Source organism: Zalophus californianus, chromosome 4 (genome assembly GCF_009762305.2).
Source record: "Zalophus californianus isolate mZalCal1 chromosome 4, mZalCal1.pri.v2, whole genome shotgun sequence".
Taxonomy (NCBI): Eukaryota; Metazoa; Chordata; class Mammalia; order Carnivora; family Otariidae; genus Zalophus; species Zalophus californianus.
Window position 1 is genome coordinate 99650497 of NC_045598.1, and position 14158 is coordinate 99664654.

Below are 14158 nucleotides of genomic sequence, written 5' to 3' on the forward strand. Positions count from 1 at the left end.
TAAAGATTTTTTTTTTAAGTAATCTCTACATCCAATGTGGGGCTCAAACTCACAATCCCAAGATCAAGAGTTGCATGCTCCACCAACTGAGCCAGCCAGGTGCCCCTCTGATGATTCTTTCTTAATGCATTATGTGTCTCTAATCTTTAGCCACACATTGATTTCTTTAAAATTGATGAGAATAATATATATACACAATGAATATATATATATATATATATATATATATATATATAAAACATCCTATATTTCAGGTTGGCCTTCTAACTCACACAACAAACATATTTTCTTTTCTTATTATATTAAATTCATCAAGGCAACACCTTCAAAATGGCAAAAAAAATGAACTTACAAGCAATATCTCACTTTTCTTTTTTTTCCTACCAAGATGAAAGGAACACATAAATAGAATCATAGCTACATACCTAACATATCTAAAGACAGATTCAAATTTGCTTACAGGTAGGAGAAGGACTCATACACAGTTTACATAGGTTGATGCTCAGATAAAGCTTGGAATGAACATAAATAACTGTAGACACAGGTTGACATGGCCAGGTGGCAAGTAGAGTTGAAAAGTGAGCAAAGGAAGAAAGTAGAGTTGACATGGGGGTGGACTGGATAAAGAGGCTAGGAGCTGATAAGGGGACACAATGACTTCCAGACATTCTGGGTTCCCTACCTGGTTGTTCCTGTACTGGCTCCTGGAGAACGACAGTAGAGGATTCTCCATATGCCAAGGATAGGTATTCTTCTATGTCACTGTCACGAAGAAGTTCCACTCCTGATCCATCAGCATAAACGACAAAAAACCTATTTGAAGCAATAAAATCAAACCACTTGAAGTATTAGTTAAAGTGCTCCTTAAACTTGGAATTTAAAATGAAAGTCAGTGGTGCCTGGGTGGCTCAGTTGGTTAATTGTCTGCCTTCAGCTCAGGTCATGATCTCAGGGTCCTGGGATCAAGCCCCGAGTTGGGCTCCCTGCTGAGCAGGGAGTCTGCCTCTCCCTCCGCCTCCCCCCTGCTTCTGCCTGTGCTCTGTCTCTCTCTCTCAAATAAGTGAATAAAATCCTTAAAAAAAAAGTCATGGTATTATTTTTATCATATTACCTGGGCACGTGTTCACCATAGATTTGCAGATGATTCTTATAAATGTGAGTAGATGATAAATTATCATAGCCTTCAGCTTTTTCACTTAAATCCTCTTCCAAATTGTTTTCAGGTGCCATAGTTGATATGCTACCATCAGCCATAACCTAAGGGACAAAGCATATAAGGAACTAAAAGAAAAGAAATGTCACGAAGCTTATGTTTCCCATTTGAGAAAGCATGTGATCTTTTGGTATATTCAGAAAATCAGGGATATTTATCTCCAAGGTAATATTCACTAAGTACAGTTGGTATTAATAAAAGTGAAAACCCAGTGGCACATCTCGACTTACAAACCACACCGAGACTGTGAAGACAAACTGGAATATACTCAGAGGAAGGTGGCAAAGATAGCAGGGGACTCAAAACCTTATCTTTTGAGCATTAGTTAGGAACTGGGGATTTAAACATTGACGAGAGACTACTTACGTCATAGTCGTCTTGAAATACTAAGGAAGTGATAGTGTGGAGAAGTTTATATTCTGTGATTGCAAGTGCAGAATCAGGATTCATGATACTAAATCTTTAGTATCAGCATGAGATGTAGTATCAGCATGAGAAGAAATGTTCTAGCCATTACTACTATTTAGATATGGCATGGATCTCTCCATGAAGGAGTGTGGTTCGGGCTGAAAGACCACTGAAGGAGATGCCCAAGAAGAGCATTAATGCCTAGAAGAATGCTTGGCCTAAATGTCCCATGTGTTTAAACCTAGAGGGTTTAGGGCTTTAAGGTTCAATTTCAATTCACTATAAATTGAAATTTGTTAGCAGCCTGAACTCATGCTGGGAAGAGTCTCATTTTTTGAGCGCCAAAAAGCCAAGCAGGATCAGGGCTACTCTGCATACCAAACCAAAGCTGGGGACTCTGTGCTATGGTTCCAAATCTAAAAAACAACTTCACCACCTACTAGCTGATACACAAACTTCTGTTGGGTGGAGGAGTGAAACAAGGAGAAACGCTTAGAGCAGGGGTTGGCAAACCATTTTTTGTCAAGGGCCAGGGAGTAAATATTTTAGGATTTGTAGGCCACACAGTTTCTGTTGCAACTACTCATCTCTACCATTGTATGCAAAAGCAGTCAGAGACGAATGAGCATGGCTGTGTTCCAATAAAACTATATCATGACATTGAGATTTGAGTTTCCTATAATTTTTATGTGTCATGAAATATTCTTCTTTTGAGTTTTTCCAACCATTTAAAAATATAAAAGCCATTTTTAGCTCATGGGCCTATATAAAGAGGTGGCCATGGTTTGCCAGCTTTAGGCCTGGATGTAAGAGGATAGTTGTGGTGTTGAAGGACAGAGAAACAGAAGATAGAGCTCTACCATCTACTAGCTAAGTGCTGCTCCCACCTTCCCATCTTCCATCATACTAGAACCCTCACTAATTGATACTTCTCACCATGAATTCTCTGCCTAGTCAAGCAAACTCGTTCTCAATTATGGATACAGACCATTCTTATATCATTTTTTTTTGTTGGCATTATTTTTAAATGCTTAGTAATGTTTCTTCCCTTCCATTCTAATTCTTTATTTGGACTTAACATTTCTACCATCCCAACTGTTTGACTTTCTATCCCCTTGGAAGTACACTTGAGAAGCAAAGATATTGACATTCATTATTGCTTATGCAAAGTATCGGCAGTAAGTGGATAACTAATCCCAAGGCCGCCAAGGTATAAAGCTTCATGGAAGCGCTGTAGTGTGAAATATCTCAAAAAAAAAAAAAAAAAAAATCCAGCCCCTCTCTCCATTCTAATGATGCACTTTACCTGAAAGGTATTTCCCTCAGGATCCAGGACCTCACAGATAACCTCTGATGTGTGCTTCATGATGTACCTGCTAACTCTTAGCTGCTCACGTTTTTGGAAAGGATGGTATATATCACTGCTTAATTCATGGCAATATATAGCTGAGCAATCCCTATCAATGTGGAGGCAGCCTGTGTTTGGAGGTAACACCTGCAAAGGTATCAGAAAGAGAGAAATTACTTAAAATGTCTTGTTCAACATGAAGGATTTGGAAAATCCTTTTTAGGAAAAAAAATTATACATAGATCTCAGCCATAAATTGTTTTTTTTCCAGGAAAAAAAATATTATCTAAGAGAGGACTTGAGCTTTGGGAAGGGCTCCCTGATAAGGAGGCAAACTGAATAATAATAATTCCTTTCGCTTCCTCATAATTTATCTACTCACTTTAATATCTTTTCCAAGTAATTGCCTTGTGTCTTTTTATGTCAGATATTTAACATGAAATAATAAAAATATATTTTAACTGAAGTCAACACACTCGCCTCTATTAAAAATGTTTGGAATCCTTCATGTTCTTGGGCAAAATGTATCTCGAACAGTCAGAAGCTATAGGACAAATGCTTTTAGGAACTCTTATTTGTCTGCATTCCTCTGGTGGCTGACACAGTCCTTAAGTATTAGCCTTCATGTAATGACTTCTGGTTCAGATAGACTCATTTTTGAGGCACAATTCACATACCATAAAGTATACATTCAATGGATTTTACTATGTTCAAAAACATGTGCAAATGTTATCACTAATTTCAGAACATTTTCAGCATCCCAAAAAGAAACGCTAATGTCATGAGCAGTCACTCTGCATCACCCCTGACCCTAGCTCCTGGCAACCAGTGATCAGCTATCTCTATGGATTTGAATATTCTAGATACTTCATACAGATGGAAGCCTGCAATATGAGGCCTTTTGTGTCTGGCTTCTTTCACTTAGCATAATATTTTCAAGATTCATCCATGTTGTTGTGTGTATCAATACTTCCTTCTTTTTCATGGATGAATAATATTCCATTGTATAGATATATACAATTTTGTTTATTTGTGAGTTGATTGGACCTATGTGTTATTTTCACCATCTTGCTGTTATTAACAATGCTATCAATATCTGCATACAAATTTTTGAGTGGATGTATATATTAATTTCCCTTGGACATCTACCTAGGAGTGGAATTGCTGGGTTATATGATAACTCTATTTTTAACTTTTTGAGGAACTGCCAAACTGTTTTCCAAAGTGATTGCACCATTATACATTCCTATCGGCAATGTAGGAGGGTTTTAATTTCCCCACAATCTCACTAACACTTATTACTGTCTGTCTTTTTTATTCCAGTAATTTTTGTGGGTGGGAAGTAGTATCTCATAGTTTAATTTGCAATTCCCTAATGACTAATGATGTTCAGCATCTTTTCATGTGCTTATTTGTCATTTATATCACTTCTTTGGAGAAATGTCTATTCAGATCCTTTCCCATTTAAAAAAATTGGGTTGTTAGTCTTCATTGCTGAGTTGTAGTAGTTCTTTATATATTCTGGATACTAGATTATTATCATTTGTATGATTTACAAATAATATCTTCCATTCTGTAGGTTGTCTTTTCACTGGGTGGTATCCCTTAAAAGCACAGACTTTTCTCTTTTTGATGAAAGTTTGTGCTTTTGGTGTCATCTAAGAAACTGTTGCCAGATTCAAAGACATGAAGATTTACACTATGTTTTCTTCTAAGAGGTTTGTCATTTGACCTTTTACAATTAAGTCCTTGCGCTTTTGAATTCATTTTTTTTAAAGCAAATTCTTTCTTGTTCTTTTTTTTTAAGATTTTATTTATTTGAGAGAGAGAGAGAATGAGAGAGAGAGAGAGAGAGCATGAGAGGGGGAGGGTCAGAGGGAGAAGCAGACTCCCTGCCGAGCAGGGAGCCTGATGTGGGACTCCATCCTGGGAATCCAGGATCATGACCTGAGCCGAAGGCAGTCACTTAACCAACTGAGCCACCCAGGCGCCCTTGAATTCATTTCTGTGTATAGTGTAAGGTACCTGTCCAACTTTATTCACCATTTGTTGAAAGACTATTCTTTTCCCCACTGAATTAGCTTGGCATGCTTACAAAAAGTTTATTGACCACAAGTTGGTAATAAATGAATACCTAGTTCTATTCTATTGATCTATATGCCTATTTTTATTCTAGTACCACACTGTCTTGATTACTGTAGCTTTGTAGTAAGTTTTGAAATCAGGAAGTGTGAGTCATCTAACTTCATTCTTTTTCAAGATTGTTTTGGCTATTCAGAGTACTTCGAATTTACATAAGAATTTTGGTATCAGCTTATCAAGTTTTGCAAAAAAGGCAGCTGGGATGTTAATAAAGAATGTAGGGAGTACTGCCATCTTAACAATATTAAGTCTTCCACAAACTTAACATGTGATGTTTTCCATTTATTAGGTTTTCTTTAATTTCTTTCAGTGATATTTTGTAATTTTCAGTGTATAAGTCTTATTAAATTTGTTTCTAATTATTTTATTCCTTTTTTTAAATCCATATCACCTATTTCACCCATCCCACACTCACCTCTCCTCTAGTAATCATCAGTTTGTTCTCTATGGTTAGAAGTCTGTTTCTTGGCTTATCACTGTCTTTTTTCCCTTTCTGCATTTTTTTGTTTCTTAAATTCCACATATGAGTGAAATCATAAGCTATTTGTCTCACTCTGACTGACTTATTTTACTTAGGATTATAATTATACTCTGTAGCTCCATCCATGTTGCTGCAGATGGCAAGATTTCATTCCTTTTTTTATGGCTGAGTAATATTCCATCATGCGTGTGTATATATATATATATATATATATATATGTATATGTATATATATATATATATTACATCTTCTTTATCCATTCATCTATCAATGGACATTTGAGCTGTTTCCATAATTTGGTTATCGTAAATAATGCTCAATAAACATAGGGGTGCATATATCCTTCCAGATTAGGGGTTTTGTATTGTTTGGGTAAATACCCAGTAGTGCCATTACTGGATCATAGGGCAGTCCTATTTTTAACTTTTTGAGGAAGGTCCATACTGTTTTCCAAAATGGTTGCCCCAGTTCAAATTCCCACCAACAGTGCAAAGGGTTCCTTTTTCTCCACATCCCCGTCAACACCTGTTGCTTCTCATATTGTTGATTTTAGCCATTCTGACAAGTGTGAGGTGATCTCTCGTTGTCGTTTTGATTTGTATTTCCCTGATGATGAGTGATGTTGAACTTCTTTTCATGTCTGTATGTCTTCTTTGGAAAAATGTCTGTTCACGTCTTCTGCCCATTTTTTTATTGGGTTACTTATTTTGTGTGTGTGTTGAGTTGTGTAAGTTCTTTATATTTTTTGGATACTAACCCTTTATCAGATACATCATTTGCAAATATCTTCTCCCATTCAGTAGGTTTTCCTTTAGTTTTTGTTGATTGTTTCCTTCACTGTGCAGAAGGAATTTTAATGTTGTCCCAACAGTTTGTTTTTGCTTTTGTTTCCCTTGCTCCAGAAAACATATCTAAAAAAAATATAGCTACAGCCAGTGTCAGAGAAATTACTGCCTGTGCCCTCTTCTAGGACTTTTATGGTTTCACATTTCACATTTAGGTCTTTAATCCATTTTAAGTTTATTTTTGTGTATAGTATAAGAAAGTGGTTGAGTTTCATTCTTTTGCTGTCCAGTTTTCCCAACACCATTTGTTGAAGAGAAGTATTTTATTCCTTTTGATGCTACTTTAAACAGAATTGTTTTCTTAATTTCAATTTTGGATTGCTCTTTGTTAATGTAGAAAAATACAACTGACTTTTGTATATTGATCTTATATCTTGCAAACTTGCTGAACTTTTTTATTAGTTCTAATTGTGTGTGTGTGTGTACATTGTGTTCTTGGTAGATTGCCTTCCTTAGGATTTTCTAAATACACTTTTATATCATCTGTAAAAAGAGAGATGTTTTACTTTTTCCTTTCCAATCTGCTTGCACATTATTTATTCTTATTGTCTGATTGCCCTGGTTAGAGCCTTCAGTACAATGTTGAATTGGAAGGATGAGAGCAAACATTCATGTCCTGTGCCTGATCTTAGTGGGAAAGCCTTTAGTTTTTTACCAATAAGAATGCTGATTGTTAGCTGTGAGTTGTTTTGTTTTGTTTTGTTTTGTAGATGCCCTTTATGAGGTTGAAGAAGTTTCCTTCTATTCCTAGTGCATTGAGTTTTTTTTTTTTTTTAATCATGAAAGGGTGTTGAATTCTGTCAAATGCTTTTTCTGAGTCTTATGTAGATAATCATGTGGTTTCTGCCCTTTATTTTTTAATATCGTATATTATATTGATTGATTTTTGCATCTTGAACCAACCTTAAATTTTGGGGATAAATCCCACTTGGTGACAATGTATAATCCTTTTTACATGTTGCTGGATTCAGTTGGCTAGCATTTTCTTGAGGATTTTTATCTATCTTCATAAGAGATACTGGTCTGGAGTTTTCTTGCGATATCTTTGTCTGGTTTAGGTAACAGGGTAATACTGACCAGATAGAATTAGCTGGGAAGTGTTCCCTTCTCTTCTGTATATTGGAAGAGTTTGTGAAAATTCTTCAATATTAATTCTTCTGTAAATGTTTGGTAGAATTTAACAGTAATTCTTCCGTAAATGTTTGGTAGAATTTACCAGTGAGGCCATCTGGGCCTGGGCTTTTCTGTGTGCTAAGTTTTAAAATTACCAATTCAATCTCTTTACTTCTCATAGGTCTATTCTGATTTTTTAGTTCTTCTTAACTCAGATTTAGAAGTTTGTACCTTTCCAGAAATTTATCTATTTCATCTATGGTATCTAATCTGTTGATGTTCATAGTATTTCCTTATAATTCTTTTCATTTCTGGAAGGTTGGAAAAAATGTTTTCTCTTTCATTCTTAATTCTAGTAATTTGGGTCTCCCCTCTCTCTCCCTCTCTCTCTCTTTCTCCCTTTCTCTCTCTCTCCTTAAAAGTTTTCAATTCTGTTGATCTTTTCAAAGAAACAATTTCTGGTTTTGTTGACTCTATTGTTTTCTATTCTGTCTTTTATTTATTTCTATTATAATCTATTATTTACTTCTATATGTTTGCTTTGATTTTAGTTTGCCTTCTTTTTTCTAGTTTCTTAGGTGGAAAGTTAGGTTATTGATTTGAGATCTTTTATAATATACACATTTAGGCAATATAAAACTAGAAATTTTCCTTTGTGCATTGCTTTTGCAGCATTCCATAGGTTTTGGTATATTAAGGTTTTATTTTCAGTCATCTCAAAGCAATTTTCTTGTGATTTCTTCTCCGTGTTAATTTTCACATATTTGTGGATTTCCCAAACTTCTTTCTGTTACTAATTTTTAATTTAATTCCATGGTGGTGGTAGAAAATATTTTGTATGATTTTGATCCTTTTAAATCTACTGAGACTTGTTTTGTGGTATAAAACATAGTCTTTCCTGAAGAATGTTCCATGTGCACTTGAGAATAATGTATTTTATTGTTGATGAGTGGAGTGTTCTATAGATGTCTAGTAGGTCTTGTTGGGTTATTCTGCTGTTTAAGTCTTTTATTTTTCTTTTATTATTCACTTTTATTGTTTATTATTTTATCCATTACTGAAAATGGGCTACTAAAGTCCCCCAAATATTATTGTTGAATTGTCTATTTCTCATTTTAACTAAGCCAGTTTTTACTATTTAAAACTAGACTTCTTTTTCTTTAATTCTGAACTCAGATCAAGTGTAGAAGCCTTTATAGTTGTAAAGGTCAGTAGTAAAACCTTTTCATCATTGCTCAGAACTCATTAGTCTCACACACACACACATCTCCCCTTCTCCTTCCCCCAATCTCATTCAAGTCTTCAGTTATACACAGTCACCTTTATACACACACATACACACATACACACACATCTCCAGACACAAGCCCTTATTGTTTTAAATTATGTTTGCTTCTCAGAACTACAGAGATCATGCATCAGGTAGACTGCAAGGTCTTCTGATGCTCAGATTTGGCTAATTTCATCACTGATCCACTTCAGTAAGAGCAGATCCCAGAGAAAAAACTTGACATTTTAAATTGTATAATGTACAACTCTGGAAATACTTAGGTGTTTTGGACGTGTTGTTAGGTGCCTAATATGTTTATAGTTGTTATGTTTTCTTGATGGAGTAATCCTTTTATCATTATAACATAACCTTTTTGTCTCTGATAATATTTTGTTGTATGATCTATTTTGTCTGAATTAGTATAGCCACTCTAGTTCCCTTTCAATTAGTTACTGCAGGTCTATCTATTTTCATCCTTTTCCCTTCAAACTGTTGTGTCTTTGACCATATAAGTGTATCTCTTGTCAACAGCATATATGTGGATCATGTTTTTTAATCCATTCTTCCAATATCTGCTTTTTTATTGGATTATTTAATTCATTTATACTTAATGTAATTACTGAAGTCAGATTTATATCTTCCAATTTTTTATTTGTTTTCTATATGCTTTATGCTTCTTTTCCCCCTGTATTCATCCATTACTGCCTTTAAATAGACATTTTTAGTGTGCCATTTTAGTTCCCTTGTTTCTTTTACTATATATTTTTCCATTATTTTCTTAGGTTTCTTGAAGATCACAAATAATGTCTTAATTTATAACCATCAAGATTGAAATAATACTAACTTAATTTCAATATTATACAAAATCTTTGCTCCTATATAGCTCTATTCCTTCCCTCCTACTTTGTGTTAGTATCGTAAAAAAAAAAAAAATTACATCTTTATACATTATAAGCACATATTCCTTGGAATCTAGAAAGCCACATTCATGTGCAGGACTGTATGCATGCCTGGAAAAGAGCTCAGAAAGCCCTAATCTTTCACTCTTGCTGATCAAGAGGATCTGCATAAGCAGGGAGTGAAGGCTAAGTAGAGTTATAAACTTCTAGCTGGAGTACTGAAAAAAATACCCCAGTATGCAAACAGAGCCCTCAGAAGAGGATGATTCCAAGGAATGTGTCAGAGCTTTTCAAAGCCTTATATGGGCTTCTGTTCCCCAGCTGTTCCTTTTTTTTGTTCACCCTCTTGTTTGTTATTGCCAATTCAGGCAGCTGTAATGTTAAATAATTACCTCCATTTGGGGAAAAGTCTGTGGTGAGTGAGCTCAGAGTCAGATCAAATAAAGATAACCCTTGCAAATGGGGTTTCCAGGGAACTGCCAAACAGGTCAACAATGACAATATTTTGTGATGAGACTTTTGGAGAGCTCTAAATCTATTCTTCCTCTTTCAGTGTTTGCTGGCATGCTGGTTTTCATTGCTATCATGAATGTGAGGGTGTTGATTTTCAAGGGTACCATGAAGCTGGGGGTGGGGAAGGGAATATGGCAAGTGAAATCACCAGGAATCTTGCTGTACTTCCCAGGATTGAGTCTTTCTCTTTCTTTGTTTTTCTGATTGTTGTAATCCTTTGGTTAATTTCCAGAGTTCTGAGAAAGTTGATTTTGACAATATTTTCAGTTTTCTAGTCGTTTTTGTGTAGTAATGTATTTTCAGAGGTCCTTACTCTACCATTCTGGAAGTGTCTCATACTGACTACCCACCATTGCCCAGACCCAGAGAACCCCATTGGACCTTGGCTAATTCTGAGACTCTTCTGTGGTTTCAGGCACATTTTAGAGTAGACACTGGTGGTGGTTAAATTTGCAACATTCCTGGCCTCCAAAAGTCCTCATCAAAATGGACCCAAACTGTCAGATTTGACTCCATGATTTACTGAAAGCTACTCTGGACAGACAAGGGATGTCCTGTAACATCCACTGTTAAGACAAATACCATAGACCAGGTGAAGCAACAATATAGAAATGACAAAAGTAAACCTGATAAACTGGATGCACATTTCTTTCTAGGAAGTTAACCTGGAGAAACATCTATGCTGAAGCCTACAGGCCCAACATGGCAAATATAGTGATGACTCACATTTTCTGCTAGAGATTGTTTTTGATTAACCCGATAGCCAGTTAGCAAATAGAATTCTCATGATTTTACATTCTCATATTTTACATATACTGCTCAAAGTTTACTATAAAATTTGCCTCTTCCAGCTGATTTCACATACCGAGTAGAGGATATAACCACATTCCATTATTATAAGGTGTTTGTTTATAGTATTGCTAACAAAGACAAGGACTCTTGAAGTCCTTTTCCGAAGTATTCTTACAAATGCTTATTACATTTCTGTATCTTCCCCAAAGGAACCACTTAGGTTGGATCATACTGGCATAAAAGAACAGTATGACTACTCTCTTTCAGAAGCCCGTTCCAGCACATAGACACACACGTACACATACTTTCCCCAGAAAGACAATAGGCCTTCTGGTCTAGAGAAACTGGTTTCAGTTCCTAGAATGAGGGACAGAGGTTTCCCATGGGGGATAATAGACCCATTATTTATCATTTTGTCTTCCTGAAAGCCTCTAGCTGGGTGGATGGTCCCATCCCTACTTGTGACACATTATAGTCATAGAGGATAGCAACTGTTATACCTGCCTCCTATTTGATGTCTTGGTTAATCTTTTTAGTGCTGCTAAGTTACAAGTGTGTGTACGTGTGTGTGTATGTGCTGGAACGGGCTTCTGAAAGAGAGTAGTCATACCGTTCTTTTATGCCAGTATGATCCAACCTACAAGCTCTACCTCCTTTTTTTTTTTTTTTTATTACATTGCTTAAAATCCGGGCTCGCTCATCATACTGCCCATTATTCTCATGCTGGTGAGTGATGAAGTGATGACCAATCAATAGGGGATGGGCAGAGGGTATTTTTGAATGCCATCTTTCAGTGCTATACAACTACAGAACTGTAATAGGTGTTGGTAAATTTATTTGGAGGCGTTTTTTTTTTTTTCCAGTTGGGAACTAAGGTCTGTGTGTTTCTCAACCAAGAGTGGTCAACCTTCCAATCCATTCTTGGGCTGTGTTTTGGGAGATGGGGCAAACCTGGAAGGAACAAGTGGCTACACAATAGTGGCAGACACTGAATGTGTCTCGGTTGGATCTCTTTTCTGTTTATGTCTCTTTCTCCAGTGGCAACTGTCATTGGTTCTAAAATTCCTTTGCCCTCGTAGTTGCAACCATTTGAGTTTGGGACTAAAATAAGGCAAGACAAAAAATGGCCTCATCACACAATCTTGGGGGATTCTCACGACATCTGACAGCACACGTGGTACTGGAATATGGATGCTGCCAACGTGCTGAGCAAAATGGACATCCTGAGTATTGTAGAAGAAGAATTGCACCCCTTAGCCCACTGCCACACTTCACAATCGTGTCTCACTTTCAGCACCTGCCTTGCTCCGTAACAATCTGCACTGGAAGAGGAAGTAGGATAAGCTTACTTGGAGAGATGGGAGGGATAACCTGGCTTTAGCAACTTTCACAATAACAAACGTCTGTCACTGAGGTCTTTGTCAGTCACCTTCTGGTTCTGTGCTCTCAGTGTCCTGTGCCATTGTATGTGACATCCTGGCACTTGTGTCTCTTCTCCGGCAAGTGGAAAGATGAGGGCAAATCCTTCCAAGGCTGAAGGGACCACAGGCTGACACGAGGTGGTTGTGATGAGTAGGGAAACGGAGGAAGGTACAGGAGTTGCTAACAGTGCTCCCTCCTGAGCCTTCAAGAACAAAGCTTCGCAAGCTGCTCTCCTAGGACCGCACCGATCATATGCTCCCTCCCACCCTGTGGGGACTCTTGGTGAAGTGGCAATGGACAGGCGATAGGAAGGACGGGAGAGTGTGCATAAGGACAGAGGTGGCAGGAGGTGAAGCTGGTTGGGTAGGCACAGGACAGATCACACGGGTGCTTCTAACAGTGCCTGCCACCTACCACATAAAAGATCCCCAACAAATACATTCTGGTTTAAAACCTTGATCCCCAAATACCAAAGCATTGTAAGACAAGCGGGACAGTGTTTTTCTGTAATGGACTGTAAAGAGAAGATGAGTAAATAAAAAGAGATTGAGAAGTGTGTTCTAAGAACACGAGATAAAAGGAACAACAGCTGTACATGGCAGGAATATTCACTGCCCCAGAGGAGTGGGTTTTCTTAGTTGAATGGCCACTTCTCTTTGGCACTCCTCATTTCCCCCTAGACCCACCTGGTATGTTCCCTGTGGCTTTGCAATAATAGACGTTCCATCCCCAAAGGTGGTACAGCAGCTACTGTCCTCGCAGTTGGTGATGATAGTGGCATAGTGTGAGTTTTCTATCCGCATGCACTTCACCTGCCTGGTGACAGTTTGAGGACTTTCAGCTGCAAGCAAATGCAAGGGAAGCAGATCTGACAAGATGCACACATTGGGAAACACGCCTGCCTGCTGAGTTTGCTCCTGTCTCCTGGCCACCTGGACTAGAAGTTGAGACCAAGTGCTGAGAACTCACTCCACAGGGCTGGTGTGTGGCCTACTCACTGTCAATGCAGAGTAATTCTTCCGGAATAACTCTTCCTACTTAATTTAGTGTGCTGTTTTGTTCTCACTACTGTTTTTATTTTGAGAGATTGAAAACACCCAGAAGAGCGTAACAAATAATTTAACTATTCATGCACTCACCAATCAAAATTTACACTTGTTAATAGTTTGCCATATCTGTTTCAACATTCTTCATATGTATATAAGAGAAAAATTACAGGTAAGTTGAAGTTCACTTTTCTCCTTATCTCTGGGTTTATTCCCTTCTCTTGAAGTCGACTTTTATCTTTTCTATAAATATACGAATCAAAATAATGTATCGTCTTCTGTGCGCTTTAAATATGCATACATTACATATTACTGTATGTATCATTCTATACCTACTTTTTTCTACTTGATATCGCTTTGAGACCTTTAGCTATCTTGATCTATAGGTGTGTAGGTATATGTGTGTATGTGTGAACTTCATTCCTTTTAACTACTACATAGTATTCTTTTGTAAGAATATACTGCATTGTATGTTTCTATTCCGCTGTTGATGGACATCGATTTCCCAGCATTTTGATATCATACTTGGTGTTGCAAGTAGCACCCTGAACCTGTTTCCTTGTGCAAACAGGTAAAAGTGTTGTTGAGAGTGTCTTTCTACATATACCCAGAAGTGGAGTTAGTGCATCATAGGATATGCACATTTTAAACTTATATTTTTAAATT

The 14158-nt window shown here is 37.0% G+C and overlaps 1 protein-coding gene and 2 non-coding genes across 13 annotated transcripts in view; all 3 read right to left on the reverse strand.

Annotated features, from left to right (window-relative positions):
• Nucleotides 1–14158, reverse strand: part of SPAG17 (sperm associated antigen 17) — a 237836-nt gene that overhangs the window by 50311 nt on the left and 173367 nt on the right. For all 11 annotated transcript variants that reach the window (XR_003522719.2, XM_027609149.2, XM_027609136.2 and 8 more), the window contains 4 exons: nt 13133–13287; nt 2928–3116; nt 1112–1257; nt 683–813 (listed from right to left, as the gene is read on the reverse strand). Coding sequence is in view for 10 of the 11 variants with exons in the window: in XM_027609149.2 (XP_027464950.2) it covers nt 683–813; nt 1112–1257; nt 2928–3116; nt 13133–13287 (621 nt within the window). In the remaining variant the exon portion in view is untranslated. The remainder of the gene's footprint in view (nt 1–682; nt 814–1111; nt 1258–2927; nt 3117–13132; nt 13288–14158) is intronic.
• On the reverse strand, nt 8718–8787 carry LOC113917694. Its single transcript, XR_003518325.1, has one exon. It is a non-coding gene; the product is annotated as a small nucleolar RNA U2-30 (small nucleolar RNA).
• LOC113917699 lies at nt 8945–9024 on the reverse strand. Its single transcript, XR_003518326.1, has one exon. It is a non-coding gene; the product is annotated as a small nucleolar RNA U2-19 (small nucleolar RNA).